The sequence below is a fragment of the Raphanus sativus genome, chromosome 6 (assembly GCF_000801105.2).
Source record: "Raphanus sativus cultivar WK10039 chromosome 6, ASM80110v3, whole genome shotgun sequence".
Classification (NCBI taxonomy): Eukaryota; Viridiplantae; Streptophyta; class Magnoliopsida; order Brassicales; family Brassicaceae; genus Raphanus; species Raphanus sativus.
Window position 1 is genome coordinate 44,536,579 of NC_079516.1, and position 21,361 is coordinate 44,557,939.

At 36.3% G+C, this 21,361-nt stretch overlaps 3 protein-coding genes across 5 annotated transcripts; 2 read left to right on the plus strand and 1 right to left on the minus strand.

Moving 5' to 3' along the window:
* Positions 1–2,230: 2,230 nt before the first annotated feature.
* Positions 2,231–7,976, plus strand: LOC108808610 (U-box domain-containing protein 34-like). Its single transcript, XM_056988849.1, has 10 exons — positions 2,231–2,604; positions 3,203–3,333; positions 3,428–3,543; positions 3,627–3,748; positions 5,154–5,267; positions 5,440–5,678; positions 5,797–5,898; positions 6,252–6,683; positions 6,839–7,588; positions 7,675–7,976. The coding sequence occupies exons 1-10, from the start codon at positions 2,412–2,414 to the stop codon at positions 7,885–7,887; spliced, it is 2,412 nt and encodes an 803-aa protein (XP_056844829.1). The 5' UTR covers positions 2,231–2,411; the 3' UTR covers positions 7,888–7,976.
* Positions 7,977–9,222: 1,246 nt separating this feature from the next.
* LOC108812360 (uncharacterized) lies at positions 9,223–16,636 on the plus strand. 2 transcript variants are annotated; one of them, XM_056990051.1, is made up of 15 exons: positions 9,223–9,431; positions 10,164–10,683; positions 10,753–11,005; positions 11,509–11,804; positions 12,277–12,459; positions 12,625–13,383; positions 13,499–13,581; positions 13,684–13,734; positions 13,814–13,902; positions 14,251–14,703; positions 14,794–14,868; positions 15,049–15,119; positions 15,206–15,263; positions 15,350–15,572; positions 15,675–16,636. In XM_056990051.1, the coding sequence occupies exons 2-15, from the start codon at positions 10,286–10,288 to the stop codon at positions 16,286–16,288; spliced, it is 3,606 nt and encodes a 1,201-aa protein (XP_056846031.1). In that variant the 5' UTR covers positions 9,223–9,431; positions 10,164–10,285; the 3' UTR covers positions 16,289–16,636. The 2 variants fall into 2 exon arrangements, with proteins under 2 accessions (XP_056846031.1, XP_056846030.1); XM_056990050.1 differs by having other exon boundaries at positions 9,226–9,431; positions 13,675–13,734.
* Positions 16,637–17,149: 513 nt separating this feature from the next.
* On the minus strand, positions 17,150–20,361 carry LOC108812362 (sugar transporter ERD6-like 7). 2 transcript variants are annotated; one of them, XM_018584608.2, is made up of 18 exons: positions 20,249–20,361; positions 19,877–20,154; positions 19,725–19,787; positions 19,556–19,645; positions 19,397–19,456; positions 19,219–19,284; positions 19,070–19,135; positions 18,922–18,997; positions 18,781–18,845; positions 18,605–18,697; positions 18,435–18,515; positions 18,257–18,341; positions 18,136–18,179; positions 17,987–18,049; positions 17,779–17,892; positions 17,645–17,704; positions 17,444–17,558; positions 17,150–17,363 (listed from the first exon to the last, which is right to left on the minus strand). In XM_018584608.2, exons 2-18 carry the CDS (start codon positions 20,018–20,020, stop codon positions 17,248–17,250), a joined length of 1,401 nt encoding a protein of 466 aa, XP_018440110.2. In that variant the 5' UTR covers positions 20,021–20,154; positions 20,249–20,361; the 3' UTR covers positions 17,150–17,247. The 2 variants fall into 2 exon arrangements, with proteins under 2 accessions (XP_018440110.2, XP_056846032.1); XM_056990052.1 differs by lacking the exon at positions 20,249–20,361 and having other exon boundaries at positions 19,877–20,209.
* Positions 20,362–21,361: the final 1,000 nt, after the last annotated feature.

The following is a 21,361-nucleotide window of genomic DNA, read 5'->3' on the forward strand; positions in this document are numbered from 1 at the left end:
TTATTAGTTAATTGTACATTAAATATAAACATAGTAATATATTTTGTAATTTTCTTAATCTAAATAAAATATGTCAAAATGATATTTTGCATAAATAAATGGGTACATTCTTATTTTCTCGGTTACCACTATAATTATTGTTATTTCTCACTAATCTATACTATAATGAGACACTTGAATCACTCCTGATGCGACATGTCAGCGTTTTCGTGAGGTTCACTTTTAAAAAATGTTAAAAATTGTCAAATCTATGGTTTGAACCCAGATTACTAAGATACAACCTCCACCATTTATACCACTGAACTAATGGATAATTTATTCATTGATGGCCGAAACTAATATATATTTATGATAGTTGGAAGCCATTACTTCATGGCTTTCTCTCAGAACGGGTCTGCAAATGTATTATGGGATTTATTTTTAAATGAGCTTCATCACGTTATATTAAGAAATAGCTTAAGTTTGCAACAATTATAGTTTTCTCATATTGTAAATCATCATTGTTTAACATGAGTTAGAATTCTTTTCATCATTGTATCGGACTGAGTTATAGAGTTGCGCTGTTTTTCTGTTCGTAATTTTTTTTTACCGGTAAACTATTCATCTCCCCATCTTAAATCGCTTGATCATAAATATTTCTGATTTGTAGCCCCTCTGTAAACCATATATATATATATACTCGATCGGGTCTCGGTTCGGGTCCGGGTCCTACCCGATACCCGCAGGTCTAAAAAAAAGACCCATATAAGTACCTATAATTTTTCGGATCGGTTCCGGATCGGGTATTTTCGGATCGATTCCGGGTCGGATCCTCGGATCTGGGTAAAATGCCCATGCCTACCACGATTACTAAACTTTACAATAAAACATTAGGGAAAACAGTTTCAATATTATGATCAACAATTCAAATAATTAGAAAGACAACAAAAACAAAACTCCACAGCTCAAATAAACTACTAAAATAAATATTTATATAACAATATGAATAGAATCCTCATTTTGTATTGAAGATATTTCTTCGATAAATTTGAAAATAAAGATATATGTTAAGCAATTGTGAAGGTTAACATTTTATGCAAAAAAAAAATATTAATATTTTTTTATGGATGATTAATGTTATGAGAAAAATTTACAATTATTCTTATTTGACCATTTTAAATATCATAACAAACAAAGAGAAAATTAGTCTTCATAACAAGAAGAACTCAATTAATCATCGTAATTAAATACTAAAACATTAATTTCAATATTTAACATCATAGTAAATGCACTATATAAACAAACGTAAAAATAAATAGGCAAAAATAACATCAATTCCTAACAACCTATAAACATATCTACAATGTGATAAACTTTCACAACCAAACACAAACATGAATAACAATTCACTTCTTACCCATCGACTCTCACACCAAACAACATCAACAGGAGCAAATCCTAGACAATTACTCCAGGTCTATATACAAAGACCAAACACACAACAATCATCGATTTCCAGGTACCACCAATTTTTGACAATCAAGGTAATTACAATAACTCAGTCGCCGAATCATTAGATTTCATGTTATCATATCATGACATTCATCATCACTACTCTACATTCTTTATTGAGGAGACTAACCAATATATGATGAATTTAATGAGGGAAAACCATAATATTATATTCCAACATCTTCAAGTTACTCTCGCCATTAGAGACTACAATCTAAATGCAACCGCAAGACTTGACGTTGATCTAATCATCACGGACCTAAAAGTAACCCGACAACCGAAGAGGAAAACCATATATGCATCATCTGCTTTGAGAACTATACCAATGTAATCAATATTTCGACACTCGCCTGCGGCCATAAATTTCATTGTCTTTGTATTAATCATTGACAACGTACAAATATAAGTTTTCCAATGTATCGGAAAAGTAATTTATGAGCCAAAACAAACTAATAATAAAAAACAATTTCATGTTTTAAACTCAAAATTCATTGTCTCATTCCTTAGTATTCCTGGTATAATCATCAAACAACATTTGGTAGATATTCAAGGGCATAATCAATGGATAAAATCACATACACAAAATCACTCGATACATCAACAACGTCACCGGCCCCGCGCCTGCGCGGGGGCTATGCAACTAGTTATCATTAATATACTATTTAATTTATTTATCAACACTTTGTGATTAACTGTCCATTCAAATTAAGTATCTATACAGAGAGACATATCAATACAATATAGCCGTGATCAGAGAAATACTCATCTCTGCAACATCATTTCCCAACCCACTCTTGGAAACAAAATCGTATCGGTCACAAAGAAAAAGAAAAGAAAGAAAAAGACATATTTGGGTTACTTGAGCCATGTGTATTAATTGATTTAGATGATGGGGATGTTGACTTAAAAAGGGTCTAGAAATGAGCGGTGGTCCAAAGGCGCAGGAGGGTGAGTTGTTTGTGGCAGTGGCCGTGAAGGGGATGATCGGAGATAATTCGGGCGGCGGTGGAAGCCGTCGCGCAGTACGGTGGGCCGTGGATAATCTCTTACCCAAGGCTGATAGATTTGTGATGATCCACGTCATCCCCACAATTACTACTATCCCTACCCCTAGTAAGTCTTTCAATCAACACATTTCACATATTTCTTGCTCCTGTTTTTCATTGATTTTTTCACTAGAATTAAATGTAACATAAGAACATATATAAGCCAATTACGAAAGGAAATATGTTTTGGCAAAAAAAGGAAAATATGTTTTATTGTAAAGCATTTAGAGTGTGTACTCTTTGAGATGTTAAGTTATATGATTTTCTAATCTAAAACCAATTGGTGATAAGATTGACTTATGATATGAGATTTTTGTTTTTAATACACTCCATTTGAGATGATGGCTCTTTGAGCATCAATCTTGAAATGTTTGGTCAAAGATCGATGAGCTTACTTTGAACTGGTTCATAATAGAGCAGATTGAATTGTTTGGATCAGATACTAATATCATGTTAATTGAACTTAAAACCTAAGATCAATTGGTGATAAATGGATGGTTTTATTTATCTTATATATTATTTAGGATATTTTTCATTCTCACGTGGGATTTTTGTTTTCAATATGAGTAACTTTAGAGATTTGTTTTGTAACATGCATGAGGTTTATAACATGGTAACTGAATCATATTCCAAGTTAATTATTATGAGAATGGTGTTTGTTGCAGCCGGAGAGAGATTACCGCTGAAGGAAGTGGAGGAGAGGTTGGTGGAAATGTATGTGAGAGAAGTGAAACTAGAATATGAATCTGTCTTTGTTCCCTTCTTGAAAATGTGCAAGAGAAGTAGTCGCACCAAGGTGCGTTCATTTTATTTTCAGCAAAAATTTAAAACCTATAAAAGTTTTAGGGTCAAATTGTAAATTCCCTGAATTATTAAACCTTCAATTTCAGGTAGAAACTCTGTTGCTAGAGTATGATGATCCTGCAAAAGCGCTCCTGCGATTCATCTTCAAATCAGGAGTTAACAGTTTGGTTATGGGATCATTCACGCCAAACATATTCACACGGTACATTACATAGCTCAGTGTGGTTTAGTTTTCATTAAATAACACGGTTATTTACACTAACCGACTCGTTAATCTTGCTTTAGGATAACAAAAGGCCCAGGAGCACCGTGGACTGTTTTAAGATACTCTCCAGAAACATGTGAAGTATACATTGTGTGCAAAGACAGGATCACTACAAAATCTATGAATCCATTAATCAACGCAGGTAAAAACAAAATATATATTTGTAAATATTTATTTTTATAGGCAATTCTCTTTAATAGGAATAAAAAATTATCATAAAATAGCAAACAATAGAAAATCACAAAATAACACTTAACACACTAAGAGAGTGGTATTGGATTGAATTAATTGATTTTCAAAGAATTAATTTGTAGACAAAAATAATTGATTTCATAGTATTTCAAAGATTTGATGAAGATTTAATGCAGTTGTCTAACTTTTATGTTTTAGATCTTAAGGGAATACAAATAATAAATTTGAAGAAACCAATTCTCTAAATTCCATGATTTTTTAATCTTTGCATACTAATATACAAGTAAAGTTTTTAATAATGGAAATAATAAAAATCTAATCATTTATATATCATATAAATAAAAGTCATTTAATAAAATAATCAAACAAAAACTTTGCTAAAAGAAAGTTGATTTACAAGTAGTTAAACTCATTTATTTTTTATATCACTGTGTAAAAATGTAAGAGATAACATTGTATCTGAATATAAAAAAATTATTGTCATGAGTCATTTATTAATAAATTTGAGAGGAAACCAAAATTATTGGGACTTCTCCGACGTTGGTTTACTACCCGTTTGAGCTTTAGCTAGGAAATTGTTTCATTATTTATACTAATCTTTAGTGATGTAAATATTCTCACAGTTTTTTTTAAAGATTATTAAATTTAAATTTTCATCAAAAAAGAAAAAAAAATTGAGACGAAAATAGTCGAAGAGGTTCATCCGTCCATTTCACATGAACTACGACATTATATTTTTGTCATTTGCCAAGATGATAATATAATTTTTAAAGTTATATTAAAAATGACATTCCAAATCTATCATATTATAGTGTTCAATAATATTTACATACGTATTTGACTAGGAGCTTTTCTGCGCATGCAGAATAATAATTTTAAATATAATTATTTAAAGAAAACTATTTTATACTTTGATATTATTATTATATTTTAAATTCACTGGTTTGGAAAAACAACTATAAATATATTTTTGTAATCTTGTCATTCTATTCAGTTTAACTATATCTGTTTAATTTAATTTAATTCAAAACTTTAGCTCCTTCAATTTCAAGCAAATGCTCCCCCAACTTCAAATATTTTAATAATTAATAAATTGAATAGGATAAATATTTTAATATATTTTAAAATTGAAATAAATATTTATTATCCTAAATTTATAATACTAAACCCTAAACTATATTCCCTAATTCCTATAAACGTCTAAGCTCTAGTTCCTGAAAAGTATATCGTAAACATTTAATTAAATGGATATGTGTTTTCTTATTATTTGGTGCATTTAATTTTGTCATTTTTGTCGTTATGAGCTAAAATATTTTCAGTATTATTTGAGAGTAGTACTTCTTTTACTGTATTAGGGCCGTCCACAGGACCACAAGCAGCTACGTCAGCCCGAGTTTACCTGAAAGACGGGGCGGCTAGCTTCCACACTGTACAGTCTCAAAAGTTGTCCGATCATCGAGAAACCATAGGTAAAAATTATAAAATATCCACTATGATATAATATGATGTGGTTAAAAAAAAAATCGGCCTTGAAAGTTGCAACGAACCTATGCAATAACCAATTAGAGATTCATGTGATCTCTTTGAATTAAGCTGAGCTTTTACCCCCTTTCTTTTTCTCTTTTCTTTTGGGTGCTAAAGAGCCAGCCACGAGGAGGTCAGTATCGGCTAAAGAGCTGAGATCAATAGTGTATAGTCAACTCAAAACGCCTCCAAGTAGTCAGGATTCTAGTGCAAGAGTTTCAGAGATTGTAAGACGGCGTGGAGCATCAGATATCCCACACCTAAATTACTTGGAGTTTGATCAAACAATCCAACCCCAATCTAATCTTGAGAACATCGACGAAAAACCACCTGCAACATCTAAAAAACCAAAGAAGGTAAATATAACTTTTGTTTCGGTGAAAACCAAAGAAGGTAAATATAATCTTTTGTTTCGGTGATGAGACCAGTAAGAAGGAAGAGAGAGAGTTTGAAGTGTTGGTGTTTGTTTGATAGGTTGACATTGAAGCAGAGGTCAATCGTTTGAAGAAAGAGTTAGAAAATACGGTCACTAAATACAAACAAACTTGCGAAGAGCTAACTTCCACCAAAAACAAGGTACATATGTATATAATGGCCTTCCCAACCTAAAGTACATTAACTTTTTATATATTCATAGGAGTTGATTGCAATTGGCCGTAGGTGTAATCAATTTTTCTACAGTTTTTAGTTAGTTATTTTAAAATAAATCCACTGCAAAAAAAAAAATTAAAATTAAAATCAAAGCAGTATATTTTCTAAAGCAAAAAAAAATAAAGCTACAGCACAAATCAAAACGATTCTCTACGAGACAAACATTTTGTTACGTTCAAGTGGTGCATTCGACCAGGAGGAACCCACTTATTTTTGTTGTGAATCATTTTGCTTGCTTGTTCTCCAAGTAAAATGTTTCTCGTGGGGGTTTCTGCTAGGTTCAGGTGCTAGCGTTGGAATGTTCGGAAGACGCTAAAAGAGTGAACAGCGCTGTGGAGAAAGAAGAGTTGCAGAGAAAAACGGCTGTGCTGGAGAAACAGCGGTACATGAAGGCTGTTAAAGAGGTAGAAACAGCGAAAGCGTTGCTTGCGAGGGAGTTTTGTCAGCGACAAATCGCGCAGGTAAATGCTTTAAGGACTTACTTGGAGAAGAAGAAAGTGATCGACGAGCTTTTATTAGGAACCGATCAACGGTACAGGAAATACACAATCGAAGAGATTATAACAGCCACCGAAGGATTTTCCCCAGAGAAAGTGATTGGAGAAGGAGGATACGGTAAAGTTTATCACTGTAGTCTTGATAGTACTCCGGCGGCTGTTAAGGTTGTCCGGCTAGATTCGCCGGAGAAGAAACAAGAGTTCTTGAAAGAGGTAGGTAACTAATAAAACCGTTAACTGTATTTTTAGTTAATTTGATATAGTTGTAGCAGTTAGACGTAAAAGATTGCCGTAAATATATGGGTCTCGGTTCAGGTTTTGGTTTGATCCAGTTTGACATTTTTTTGTTTGGTATTGTTCTCTTATAGGTTGAGGTTCTAAGCCAGCTTCGACACCCACACCTGGTACTTCTCCTTGGAGCTTGTCCGGAGAATGGTTGTCTGGTTTATGAGTATTTGGAGAATGGAAGCCTCGAGGAATATATATTTCATCAAAAAAACAAACCGCCTCTGCCTTGGTTTATCCGGTTTAGGGTGATTTTCGAGGTTGCTTGCGGTTTAGCATTCTTACACAGCTCTAAACCGGAACCAATTGTACACCGAGACCTAAAACCGGGAAACATTTTGTTAAACCGGAACTACGTGAGCAAAATCGCAGACGTCGGTTTAGCTAAGCTGGTTACGGATGTTGCACCAGATAATGTCACAACGTATCGACACTCACTTCTTGCTGGTACGTTGCATTACATTGACCCGGAGTACCATCGAACCGGAACGATTAGACTAAAATCAGATCTCTACGCATTTGGGATAATCATTCTTCAGTTGTTGACCGCTCGTAGGCCCAACGGGCTTGTGCACGTGGTTGAAAACGCGGTACAGAAAGGAACATTAACCGAAATGCTAGATAAGTCTGTTACGGATTGGCCTTTGGCAGAAACCGAGGAATTGGCACGGATCGGTTTAAAGTGTGCGGAGTTTCGGTGCCGAGATAGACCGGATCTTAAAGAAGAGGTTATACCGGTTTTGAAACGGCTTGTCGAAACTGCAAACTCAAAAATAAAGAAAGAACAATGCAACGTGCGTGCACCAAGTCATTACTTTTGTCCCATTTTAAAAGTGAGTAAAAGCTTACCCGGTTCGTTGCATGATTTTAACAACCAAAAGATGGAACCGGTTTTGATTCTTTATCTTTTGAAAAACAGGAACTAATGGAGGAACCGGAGATTGCAGCTGATGGATTCACGTACGAGAAGAAAGCGATCTTAGCCTGGTTTGAGAAACACAACATTTCACCGGTGACTCGACAAAAGCTAGACCACTTCAAGCTGACACCGAACAATACACTCCGGTCTGCGATTCGCGAGTGGAATTCAAGAGTTCGGTTTTCTAATGCCTTTATTGATACATCATGTTGATTCGATATTGTGGATTTTTCTACAACGTTTTCATTTGGAGTTGTAATATATATATATATATATATTTTTTGCTGCATATGCGGTGGTGTAAAGTTTTATGTGATGGACAAAAAAGAATGGGTTATGCGGTTTGGTTTATCTTTTGTAAACTAATAAAAATCGAAAATACAGTAGAAGATTGCCGTAAATTTTCTGGTTACTGTATGAAATCAGACCTGTATGCATATAGTTGTAGCAGTTAGACGTACTTAAGTTATTTTGTAAATGTGTTATCTTTCTTAGGTAAGGCTATGCCGTGAGAAAAAGACAGGCAACATTTATACGATGAAGAAGCTGAAGTAGTCAGAAATGCTTAGTAGAGGACAAGTGAGTCTTACAACGATCTCAATTTACTCATTATTGTTTTATATGTATGCATACAGATCTGGACTTTTAAGTCTAAGATACCTTTGGGTTGATCTCCAAAATAGGTTGAATACAGCTCCTAAAATCAATTTAAATTAAATTATTTAAAAACTTATTAAAAAACAAATCAATTCAAATTCAAGATTGAATACAACTCCTAAAATTGTAAAATCAGTTTTCTTTTTACAAAGTTACACAAAATTTAATTTAATATCCGCCGGATCAAGGTTCTATTCTTCTTCTTATATGTATTTCTTTTGAAAACGTCAAATTATTGTTTGCTGGACTCGTTAACTGTCAAGTTGTACCATTGAGTGATATCTACCGTAAATGGCATGTAATGGTCAGGTTATGTTTTGACACATGGAAACATATACATACCAATTGTCACCTATGTGTTATCTTCATTACTGTACAGATACAAAATCTATACAAATCCGAAATATTCATCTCAATACGTATTACTCAAGATCTTGTAATTTTACTAATATATATTTTTTTGTTTTCTCAGCAATTATGGATCAAATTACCTTAACCAATGTACCAAAATATATTTATATATACTAAATATTATTTACATTTGGTTATATTTTTCATTGCTTCTTTTAAAAAATCCGAAAGATCTTAAATATAGCACTTGTCATCTATAGAAGTACCCAAATCAATTATAGATAGACATCTTCATAATGTGCAGCCCCCCTGAATATATTCAAATAATGTAATGAATAACTTACTTTATAAGTTCACTGACTAAAAGGACTTGCAACTCTTGGTAACTAGTATAAATCCCTAGATTAGTTCTCTTCTCTATCAAAACACAACACTTTTGTCATAAGAATAAATCTGTAAACAGTAAAAAATCTGCCAGAGAGGCACTACATATCTTTGCGCGGATTCGTATTTGACCTATTTGCCCTTGCCTTTTTTCACCTTCGAAGGCAAAATGTATTGGTCTACCTCAGGGGTTATACGATGGGTAAATCCGTAATTTCGTGTTTCATCGCCGATCAAAAACACAGCAACGAAAACGAAGCCTTCGATCTCTCGTCGTCCTCTCATGGCCGTTGCACGAACGTTACTTGATTTCGATTTCCGAGCTCTTGACGGAACGATCTAATCTCCACTTTCTCTGATTCGAGGTACGGGTGGTTCGGTTTCCTCAGTCTCTGAACTTTAATCCGGATTTTAGGGTTTTATTTCTGGTGAATTACTGTTGATTACGCTGCTTGTTGAAGATTTTTTTTTTTTAATTTCAAATTCTTATAATTGATTCAAGTTAGGGTTTGGGACTGTTTTAGTTCGTTGATTCTTGGTTCAATTATTGATTTTTTTAGGGAGATTTTGTGGTAATTGATGTGTTATTATGTGGAAAAGCATCAATCTTTAGGTTGGATCAGTTTCAAATTTCTACTTAAAGATTGACATTGTGCTAAGTTGAGGAATCTATTTACTAGACTGTGCAGATTGCTGATTTGGTCAATTAATGTGTTGTTTTTTATTGGTTTTAGTTCTTAACTTGGTATAGATTAGTTATTTTCAGTAGTTAGGATAAGATGGGGTTTGCCTATTTATCATGGATATGAGCATGACTCTTGCAGTTTCTGGCTTTAACTTCTTAAATGAATATATGCTTAGGAAAGCTTAACGTATGCAATGACTGTTTGACGAAATCAAATCTATCTGAAACTACATATAGATTCTGCCTGTGTTTGTATTTAGGGCCTAGATATTCGAGTTGTTTTTTCTACTTATGGCCTTTTGGAGAGTTAGACTGTGGTATGTTTGTCTTTCAAGTAACGATACATATACCATTCTCATGGCAAAGGCTTGTGGCGTTTACTGATGTTAATGTTCCATTTGTCACATTGCAGGTGCACACTAAATACATTATCTGAGAGCTTAATAATTGGCATTTATATGCTACGGCTTATCATACGCAACCGTGCATTTAGTGTTTATAAATAAAACATAAAGACTTTCAAGGGCTGAGGGGATGTCAGCACCTGGGAAGTTTGATTATCCTTCCGCTGCGCTAGATAGGCCTCCATACAGATCAAACTTTGCTGCACAGATGGAAAGATCAAGTAGCTTTCGCGAGTCCATGGAACATCCTGTCCCATCTCATCCAAACATGTTGAGGGGCACTTCACCAATAGCACAAACCGATGTAACAAATTTCTTTCAGTGTTTGCGTTTTGATCCTAAGGTGGTTGCCGCGGATCACAAGTCTATTCGTCAAGGTGACTTCAAGCGGCATGTTAATGTTGCTCTTGGAGTACAAGGAGATGAGTCTCCTAGTGTAGCTCTGAAAGGGAAGTCAGTTCCATCTCCTATACCAGAAGAGATCAAAAGACTAAAGACTGGTTTGCGCGAAAATAATGTGAAGGCCAGGTAGTTCAACTACCACAAGTTAGTTATGTTTGAAGTACTCTTTTGTCTCATTTACCCTTTTGATCACAGGGAGCGCGTAAAAATTTTCAACGAAGCTTCTTCAGTATTTAACAAGTTTTTCCCAAGTGTGCCTACAAAGAAGAGGTCTCGACCAGGAGGGTATTCTGGTGAGCGCTCAGGTGAACGCTTGGTATCAGGATCAGGTCTTGGTAAAATGGGCATTCAAGGTCAGTCCCTGTCTGGTACTTTTGAGCTTGACCCGCAGAAATTGGATGAACGGCCTAGAACTGGCGTTCCAAATAAGCGAACACGTACTTCCGTGGTAATTCCTGACTCTTTTTTTTTGACAAAACTTCCTTTAGTGAATGTCTTGGTTCATACTTGAACAAGTCAGCGTCATACGCTATACTGCACTTTTGTGTCCGGATTTTTATTGCATGCTTCTGGTTACTGGTAAGGTGGATTGTTTGAACAAGTTATTGGTGAAAAATGGGCACTGGTCACCAACTGTAGTTTTGGATAAAGTATAGAAACTTCGTTACTTGAAGCAATTTGCTACCAAAAGTAGTCATTTTCATTTATGTCGAATTGCATGAAAATTTAAGTGGTAGATAAAGGAATGTTATATAATAGCAGTTGTCTTTCTTATATTCATTATTAGTTCTGTTATGACCTAAAAATATTTGATACGATACAACTTTTTAAAAATTTGATAGAAGTGTGTAAAAATTTGCATTTGATGCTATTTTCTAAATTTAGGTGTTTATAACAAGTCCGTCATAATTGCTTCTGAAAAACCTTTAATCTCTTTATTTTGTGGTGCAGATGGATGTCCGAGGCAATTCTATTGTTCGACAGTCAGCTGTTGTGGACAAAGATAAGGAAATAATGGGGCTGGCAAATCATAATGCAGTTCAGGGTGAAGATCGAACTTCAGCTGGTATTGATGGTTGGGAAAAGTCGAAGATGAAGAAAAAACGCTCCTGTATTAAAACGGACTTTCATCCTAACCTGGCTTCAAGTAAAGTGGTTGATGGTTATCGAGATTTGAGGCAGGGCACACAACAGAAGTCAATGGGTGACTCCCGGACGAGAGTGAATGGTGACTCGAACATGTTAAGGTATGGCCTGCTGTGTACGATAGCTTTTTGGTGCAGTTTTAAGATACATCGCCCAATGCTGATATTTACTATCCTCTTTTGTTGATTGTTGCCATGTTCTTAGAGGTATGTTCTCAGAGTTACTTTGGTTAGATGTACTTAGCTAGCATACGTTATTTATCAGGAAAATAAGCATAAGTGCTAACGTCATGAACTTCTAGTAATTGCTTTTTAATCTCTCTTTAGCTGCATGATTCTATCTGAAACTATGTACTGGATTGCTTAGAAATGACCTTGATTCAGATGATTATCTAATCTATTGAAGCGGGGCAGATTATGGTTTAAATTATGCTGGGATCCGTCCACTTGATCTAGTTGATAATTTTGTTGTGTGTTTACTTCTTTATTTTCTCACCTCCTGTCGAGCAGCTGGATTCTTTTTACTTTAATGGTTATTCTATATGTTAAAGTCTCCTGTTTTATATTTGTGTAGGCAAGCAGCTGCTAATGGAACTTCTGGATATGGTAGATCTGATAACCTTGCTCAGCAGACGAGCTTGGCTGGGCATTCCCCACGGTCAGGGCTCGATTCTGATCATAATTCTTTGTACATTGAGAAGAGAGAACGCTCCTTTGGTCCAGATAAGGAAAGGGTGAATCAAAGGGCTGTCAACAAGTACGTGTTATACCCGTAATCACACATCTTAAATCTTTTTTTTTATCAATCACCCTCACCTTGATTATAAGATTTCAGTTTACCATGTCATCTTCTTAATGTTTTAGCCACTGTTTTTTCTGATCATTTTTCTATGTACTTATTACTTTGTTGTGTTCTTTGAAGGTCCAATATTCACGATGAATTCAATTCCTCAAGTCTGGTTTCAAACACAAAACCAAATGCTTCAGTTCGTGGACCTAGATCGGGATCAGGGTTACCTCCGAAACTGTCTCCAAGACTCCACAACACTCCATCCCCAAGTGACTGGGATATCTCTGGCTGTGCAAATAAGCCTCCACAATTGTCAACCCAGCTTACACATCGGAAGCGCATGACATCTAATCGGTCGTCGTCACCACCTGTCACTCAATGGGCCAGTCAAAGACCACAAAAGATATCCCGTACAGCAAGAAGGACGAATTTAATACCGATTGTTTCTAATAAGGATGAAGCCTACTCAGATAGTATTTCAGATGGTGGCTGTAGTGAAAATGGGTTTGGATTTCATAAACGCTCGCCAGCTGCTTCTCCTCAATTGAGACTGAAAGGTGAAAACAGTTTCTCCACAGCAGCTTTGTCAGAAAGTGAAGAATCTGGGCCCCCTGAGATCAAGTCTAAAGACAAAGGGAAACAGTCTGATGAGGTTGATTGGAAAGCTGCACAGAATATTCCGAAAGCGTCTATCCCTGCTTTACAATCAAGAAAAGGTAGCAAGCCTGCTTCTGGTGAAGAGACTGGGGATGGTGTAAGAAGGCAAGGAAGGACGGGCCGTGGCTTTTCTTCCACAAGGTCTCCTAACCTAATGGGAGTTGAGAAACTTAAGAATGTTGGAACAGCGAAACAGCTTCGCAGTGCAAGAACTATCTTGGACAAGAGTGAAAGGTAGGGGCCATTCTTATTTTACACGTAGCATCTAATTTTCTTTCTTATGTGTTTGAAGTTTTTTTTGTACTCCGTGGTGTTTATCTCATAAAATTTCTTCGTGAATTCGTTGCAGTAAATTGGGTCGTCCACCCACTAGGAAACTGTCTGGTCGCAAGACTTTCGAGCGTCAGAGAGCTTCACCACTAGATTTTCAAGGTAAAAATAAGTTCAGTCTAAAAATAATTTACTCTTTTTGTCTGGATTTATATTGTTTTGTTCCTTTATTTACGGATTTATTACGTTTCTTAGCCGGTTCAGATGATGGTCATGAGGAGTTACAAGCGGCTGTTAAATCAGCAGTAAATTTTGGTAGGATACTGTTTCCTCATTGATTTTTAAGTTGTATAAACGTTTGTTTCTAGACTGAATTGTCTTGTCATTGATGCAGCTCAGAACTTTCCCAACTCTTTCTGGAAGCAAATGGAGCAATACTTTTGCTTTATATCCGATGATCATATCAATTTCATGAAACATCAGGTGAGAGCTTTTGCTTTGTTCTCAGATCTCATGGTTAAGGATTTGACAGATATATCTTTATTGGGTATTAACTATTCATAAGGGAACTAGGGTTTGGATTTATATTTAGAAATGAGTAGTAATAATTGCACCATGTGTCGCTCCCTACATATTTAGCTACACCTCACTAATGTAAAGGTTGAGGAAACGATAAAATTCCAAATAAGTAGTGTCTGTTAGATTTGTTAAAAATAGGTGATTTGATAGATATCAATATTTATTGCATTACAGAAGCTAATTGGAGCTCCAAGCATGTTATTCAACACATTTTAGATAGTCAATAATGTACTGCATTTTCCCGATTTTCAGGCAGAACTCTTCTCCATGGGTCCCTCACCCGTGCTGACATCCGCTGACTTTGATAGCCGTGATTTATATCCCGAGGAACTTGCAACTAGCAGGGTGGATTCCAAGGCTTCTCCACTTTACCATAGATTGCTATCAGCTTTGATTTCTGAGGACTCGATGAGTATAAACGAGGATCTACATGTTGATGGATTTGGGCCCATGCATGATCTTGATGAAGACTCAGAATACAGTGGTCTGAATGAGAATGGATTTAGAAACAATGGTGACTATGAATCAGAAGATGGTGGGTCTGCAATTCTGTTGAATGGTTTTAATAACTCGGCCTACCACTGCAATGGCAAATTTCTAGATCATTCACCAATTGACTTCTCAGACATTCCGTATGATAAATTGGGGCTAGATGAAAAGATTTATCTGGAAGCTCAGTCTATTGGAATATCCTTAGAACCAATGGTATACAGTCTAGCACCCTCTTAGTTATTGAGAAACTTGCAACTGCTATCTACTTTTTTCTTGCTGAAGTTTCTTGTGTGTTTCTTACAGCCTAGTATCTCAAACGTGGAGGATGAAGGAATCGTTGACGAGATTAAAAAGTTGGAGGAGGCCATCTGCAAGGAGGTCTCTTTCTCATCAAAGATTTGATTTATCGTCTCCCTTACGGGTTATTATGTAGTTTTAGGTGGATTCTGATGTTTCTTAAGCAACACTTGTTAAAGGACAAAAAGCAATATTTGCATATCCCATGTTTTCTCCACAGAAAAAAAACATCTTGTGATCGTCTCCATGTTATCTTTTCAGGGTTCTAAGAAGAAAGAGATGGTGGATAGGCTACTAAAACATGCCACAGAGATGAAAGAAATTCAAGAGAGGTATGAATTTTCGCTTACTAGGTTTTTTTTTGTGGATTTGGATTATGATCTGACGGTTTTGATCTGTACTTCTTTCCTTTACATAGGGAGTTAGATCAGCTTGGTTATGATAAACTCATCGAGATGGCATATGAGAAAAGCAAGGTAAAACTGACTGTCCCTCTCATATTCATATTCACTCATCTGCTTTAACTCCAAGGTTCTTGGTTGGTAACTCGTTTCTTTTACAGGCAAGTCGGCGTCACCACACCGTTGTTGGAAAGAATTCAACTAACAAGATATCAAGGCAGGCTGCATCGGCTTTTGTTAAAAGGACCCTTGAACGATGTCGTCAATACGAAGAGACGGGCAAAAGCTGCTTCAGTGAGCCTGAAATTAAGGATATGTTCATTGCCAGGTTGTCAGCAGCTGAAGATACTCTTGCGGACAAGGAGGATAATCCGTCGACTTCAAGTACGTTCTATTTCCTAAAATAAATAATATATATAATGAAAATCTCTTTTAAATATATATCCGCTCTGCTAATGTGTATCCCTATGCCTTTTTCCCTGACAGCACCCGTTGGCTCACAGCCAAGCCCTTCGTTGGCAGGCATTGGGCAGAACTTGGAGAACTATGCTAATTGTTCTAGTGCACCACCATCTGGAAATGCTGCTATACTAGAGCAAACGACAAGAAGAGAAGATACATCATGGTCCAATAGGGTCAAGAAGAGAGAGTTGCTGCTAGATGATGTTGGTTTTGGGACACATCTCTCAAGTAGCACCAAGGGAAAGAGAAGTGAGAGGGACAGAGATGGGAAAGGGCAGGCTTCATCTAGAAGCGGGACCAATAAGATAGGCCGGCCTTCCCTGTCCAACGTTAATGGTGAACGAAAACCAAAGCAGAAAACAAATCACATATCTTCTTCTTCAGTTAGGACCACCCCGGAGCTACCCAACGCTCCATTACCCGAAGCAAACAGCGGGCATGATAATTTGGAGGAGGATACAGAGCCCATATTGGACTTCTCTCAGCTACAAATACCAGATAACTTAGGAGGTCCGGAGTTTGATGGGCAACCAGGTGACATTAGCTCCTGGTTTAACATGGATGATGACGAAGATTTCGATATAATGGAGCTTGGAGTACCAATGGATGATCTCTCAGGGCTGAATATAAAGTTATGAGGGTTACCTATCCCTCTTATCTATATATGTATAGTCTTGGTTGGTTATACTAGTTAACAACAAAAGAAAGGGATTACAGACAGGTAAAAGAAAAAAGTTTTGCTTCCTTGAAGGCTGGGGAATGGGTTTATTGGGGATTATTGTTAGCTCCAGAAAAATTAGGTCATATATAGATTCTTTACTTCCTCATCTTCTTCTTAGGGTTCTATGCTCTGATTTTCTCGGGTGAAACTCTTTACTCTCTTGATGGATGATTGTAGTTAAGCTTCCGGCTGTAAAAAGCTTTTGTTGGGAAGAGTGATGTTGTAACGATATATACAAATATAAATGGAGTCTTCTTCTTTGATCTTTGTTTTTTTTTTTTTTCTAGTTTTCATAACCTCAGAACCCATTACCTTCTCTGTATATAGATTATTATATGCTCAATAAAACTCAGTTTCTCCTTCCATTTAAAGGTTACTGTGTATGCTCTTTAGTTTTTACCATCATTTGTGTATGTAAAGGTTATTTGAGCTCCTATGACTAAGATAGATCATCATCCTTATACACACGCACATTCTCGTAGCGTATGGGCCTGATGTTAAACTGGAACATATTCTAACACACTCGGAAGAGAATCACCTGGGCCATTGACCACTGTTTATAAGACATCAGGCGAAAGAAGATCACAGATGTAATGTAAAATGACGACGAGAAGCCCATAGTAATGCCGGGAAAGAATGCACATAACAGTGATATTAGAGCAATAGAGCTGCCATCACTAATGAGCATTGATTTTTTTTTGTTTCCGCCACGGTCCAATGGAACCCGACGCAAAAAACATGAATGCCCATGTCTAAGTTTGCTGGTGAAACTTGGGCATCCGTTTGAAGTCAGAAGTGTTCATTAAGATAAGAGTCTTAAAAGCATTCAAAATTGATACTTAATGTCTCATATGAATGTAATATTTAGGAGTTGGACTATGGATTGACCACAGCTTGTATCTGCTCCAATGTCTTCCCTTTGGTTTCAGGCACCACGGCAATGACAAAGACAATGGCCAGCGCGTTGATCACCGCATAAATAATGAAAGTTCCTGCACCATTTTTCCCCCGTTTTCAATGATTGCCTGGGGGAATGTTCAGACAAAAAGTGAAGGATATAATATAGTTTTACCATAAGAGCTCCAAGACATAAGGAAGTTGAAAGTGTAAGAAACGGCCCATGCTCCAAACCAGTTCACCAGCGTAGCCATGCCTCCTGCTACTCCTTTAATATTTATAGGAAATATCTGCAAAGTTCTTGTTTGGTAAGTAAGACGATATAAGATCCTTCCCAAGTAGTTTTCTTGCTACGAATGTGATCATTTGTATTTACCTCAGACATGACAACCCACGGCATTGCTCCCATTCCAGCTGAGAACGATGCTATGTACACCTGCTCTCACCAATATATTGATATGCACAATCTTTTTTGGGTTGGTGAAATCACTTGAAAGTAAAATTACTTACCATTATACCAACAACAGCCAGGACAGGGACTGCTTTCTGTGCCATGTCGTGAACCTTGAGATAGAAGGAGACCGCTGTGATCAAACAGCCTATCACTAACCCTGTTGCAGAAACCTACCACCAGAACACCTTCGAGTTAGTTATAAACTTATAATCCTATTCCCTGTCTAACTCTTTTGAGGACTTTTTTTTTTGTTTTTTTGTTTACCAGTAGCAATGGCTTTCTTCCGGCTTTGTCAACTATAGGTGCATTAAGCGCAGTGATTACAACCTGGTTATGAACAAACCAGCAGAGAGATTAAGACTATAATCATTCTATAACATTGAATTGTTCTCGTTACATAAATAAGATGGAACCTGAAGAACAGCATATATTATCATCCCAAGTCTTGGTGGGAAACCTGACACACAAAGATAGCAGATTAAATACAAAGTGAAGGTGTATAGTTTCTAATTTAAGACTCTTATGTTAAAGAACCTGCTTGCTCAAATATAGAGCTTGTGTAGAAACAGATCCCGTTGATTCCTCCAAACTGCTGAAACACCATCAACCCGAATGCTATCTGCTCCGACAATCAAACATGCAAACTGGTCACACATGCAACGTGACAGAAAAAAAAAATTAAAGATATGATTTGGGTAGGTTATTCTGTTACAAGAACAGAGCGTATGTATCTCCTCTGAAACAAATCCAACGCCTTGGCTTTTGGAAGCCTTTCCAGAGTTTCGATATAATCCTGTCAAGGAATGGTAGGAGAGATATGTTTTTAAGACCAAGAGATGCTTTCTTGGTTCACAAGAAAACAAATGCAAGATTTAAAAAAACCTGAATCTCAGCTGCCTCCTCCGATATATTAGCTTTCTTCCCACGGAGCTTCCTCAGTGCAGCTTCAAACTCTGTATCACGGCCCATCTTTGCCTACAAGCATATGGTATCATCCATTAAATTACCAAGAAAGTGATACATTAGCTTCCATGGTGGTGATTTTTTTCTGATCTTACCAGCCATCTTGGAGACTCAGGGATACAAAAGAGGCCAAGAATGGAGACAGCACATGGGATGAGTCCTGAAGACATACAAGGTACCATCTCGGTTTAACAAATGATTCTCGATTCAATATTTAGACTAGATAGATTCCTAACCTATTAGTGCTAGGACTCTCCATGTCACCATTGTGCCTATAATGAAGGAAACTGACACTCCAGTGCAGATCAGAATCTGTGGCACAAGAGGTAAACATCCATTTCAGAATTCACCTAACACAGAGTCTTCATGGGTTGCTCTTTTTACCTGATTTAGTGTGGTTAGAGCCCCTCGGAACGTTTTAGGTGCAATTTCTGCTATAAAGATTGGTACCTATCATCAACATTATCATACAAAAAAGTGTTACTCTGTATACATGGATTGTGGAGTCAATAAATTAACTCTGATGGGCTCACCACGTAGGAGAATGCTCCCATTCCATAACCCGTTGCCAGTCTTCCAAGATCCAGAGCCATTACTCCCTTTGATTATGACACCATTTAACAGAAAAAAAGAGAGAGAGAGATATATATATACATTATGCAAAGTTTTGAGACCAGCACAGGCATTTCGGTTTAGGGTCTTGAGTAAGACCTTGGCAAAGAAGATTCCTAGCCAACCGACGACACAAAAGGCAGAAGAAACTCTCATAGCCTGGATACAACAAATCCACAAGTAGTAGTAGTAGTAAGTAGTCATATATAGTCTCACAAAGCCAACTTTGATGGAATCTTTCAGTTATTTTTTCCTGACCCCTTTTCTTCCAATTAAATCAGCTATAGGCCCACTTGTGATAGCACCAATCATTGCACCAAAAGTAAGCAAAGAACCAAAGAGTGAAAACTGCAGAATCCAAGGTAGCGTGGTTAAGCAAAACTTCAATGGCAATGGATGATGATTCAGTTAAATTTTTTTTTATAACCTCAGCTATAGTCAGAGAAAGATCATTCCTGATTGCAGCCTGAGCAGGTGAGGAGTATCCCGCCTGCATCAAAACCCATTTTCAATAAAAAAAAAAAAATCAATGGCATAACAAAGTTTGGTGAGTTTCCATGGATATGTAAATTCCCTTACACAAGAACCAAAAGCAAAAGAACCACAAACTGCAACAAAAGTGCTAAGATAAACCATCCACGGCTGCTCCTGTTTCGATTCAGCCATATCCTTTTCCACCAATGGTTCCCTGACTTCTTTGCTGTCATCACTTGCGTTTGACATCTTCTTGATTATTATTATATATATGTCTTCCTTCTGGGCTTTTTCGTCTCCACAACTTACCTCAAAACTGCAAAGAGACGACCCCTGAAGCAAGAGTTGAGTAAAAAGGCAGAAGAAATGTACAAAGGAGCAAACTGGAAAAGCAGAGGACGAGAATAATGAAAATTGATAACTTCTTATAGCTGATTGTGACGTTTTAGGCAAGAAAGCTTTGTGGGGGTTTATTACCAAAGAGATGAAAGCTCTGTTTTATGTCTTTTTGGCATTATATTTAGGGGTGCAGATTAGTTTCCTCTATAGCCAATTACAACGTTGAGCTAGTTGATAAGGGGATGAAACCAACCAAATTGAGGTAAATATAAAACGAATATTCTGTATAAAAACATCATCCCTATGCTTTTTGGTAAACTTACTTACAACAAGTTGTATAAATAAAATTGGACACGGCAAATGGAGTCACAAACATGCTAGTGGCAGTCTTGACGCCGATGTGATAGAGACAGACACGTGATGTATTTGGACTCTTGTCAAGAACATGATCTCAGTTTCTTGACTTCCTTTGAATCCATCCAAGAAGCCAATATAAATCTATCTTTTCCGGTTGTCGGGATCTGTTGCGTTTAACATCATAGTTCATCGCTGACTACTTGATTGTTCAGAATAGATTTACGATATTCTTTAAAACATCTGTATAGTGTATATTATTATTTTTTCGGCAAAGATATAATTTCATAACCTAAACGAGTTTACAAAAAAAAAAAAAAAACGAGTTTACAAAATCATTACAGAAACTACGAAACAAATCATTACATAGACACTATGTACTGAAAAATATAAAACAAATACCAAGTGGATATGATAATATGCTGCCTTTTGAAACTTTTACTCGCTTTTCTGATGCAAATGTTGTGTGTGACTATCCTTTTTACATAACTGCTTCAATTCGCACATTGACATCGTAGTGCAAAACTCATTGATTTTCTTGAGAGCTTTGAATAGTCAAAAATCTAAACACAATGCCATTACATCTGTACATTATTTAAAAATCTAAAAATAACATATAGAGATACGTACTATTTATACATTTTAGGTGATGATGGAGCTGATGGTTGATCCATCATCATCGTCATCATATGTTCTTTGATCTTTTCTTGTGGTTGCTGATGACAAGTCTCCTATCATATGGTTGATGAAGAATAAAGTAAAGATCAGATGATGGAAGAAAGAGAATTTAAACTTATATGACAAATATGTGTGTGTACGGAGAGACTATTAATTAGGTTGTTAATCAATTTTAATTAAACTAAATCAAAGGCATAATTTTCTTATATTATTCGATAA

Coding starts and splice junctions, on each gene's coding strand:
- LOC108808610 (XM_056988849.1), top strand. CDS start 2,412: ATGAGCGGTGGTCCAAAGGCGCAGGAGGGTGAGTTGTTTGTGGCAGTG. Junction 3,749..5,153: donor GAATCCATTAATCAACGCAG/GTAAAAACAAAA, acceptor TTACTGTATTAG/GGCCGTCCACAGGACCACAA. Junction 5,268..5,439: donor CGATCATCGAGAAACCATAG/GTAAAAATTATA, acceptor TGGGTGCTAAAG/AGCCAGCCACGAGGAGGTCA.
- LOC108812362 (XM_018584608.2), bottom strand. CDS start 20,020: ATGTCAAACGCAAGTGATGACAGCAAAGAAGTCAGGGAACCATTGGTG. Junction 19,646..19,724: donor TTTCTCTGACTATAGCTGAG/GTTATAAAAAAA, acceptor TGGATTCTGCAG/TTTTCACTCTTTGGTTCTTT. Junction 19,457..19,555: donor ATTTAATTGGAAGAAAAGGG/GTCAGGAAAAAA, acceptor TGTTGTATCCAG/GCTATGAGAGTTTCTTCTGC.
- LOC108812360 (XM_056990050.1), top strand. CDS start 10,286: ATGTCAGCACCTGGGAAGTTTGATTATCCTTCCGCTGCGCTAGATAGG. Junction 11,006..11,508: donor AGCGAACACGTACTTCCGTG/GTAATTCCTGAC, acceptor TTTGTGGTGCAG/ATGGATGTCCGAGGCAATTC. Junction 14,704..14,793: donor GAATATCCTTAGAACCAATG/GTATACAGTCTA, acceptor TGTTTCTTACAG/CCTAGTATCTCAAACGTGGA.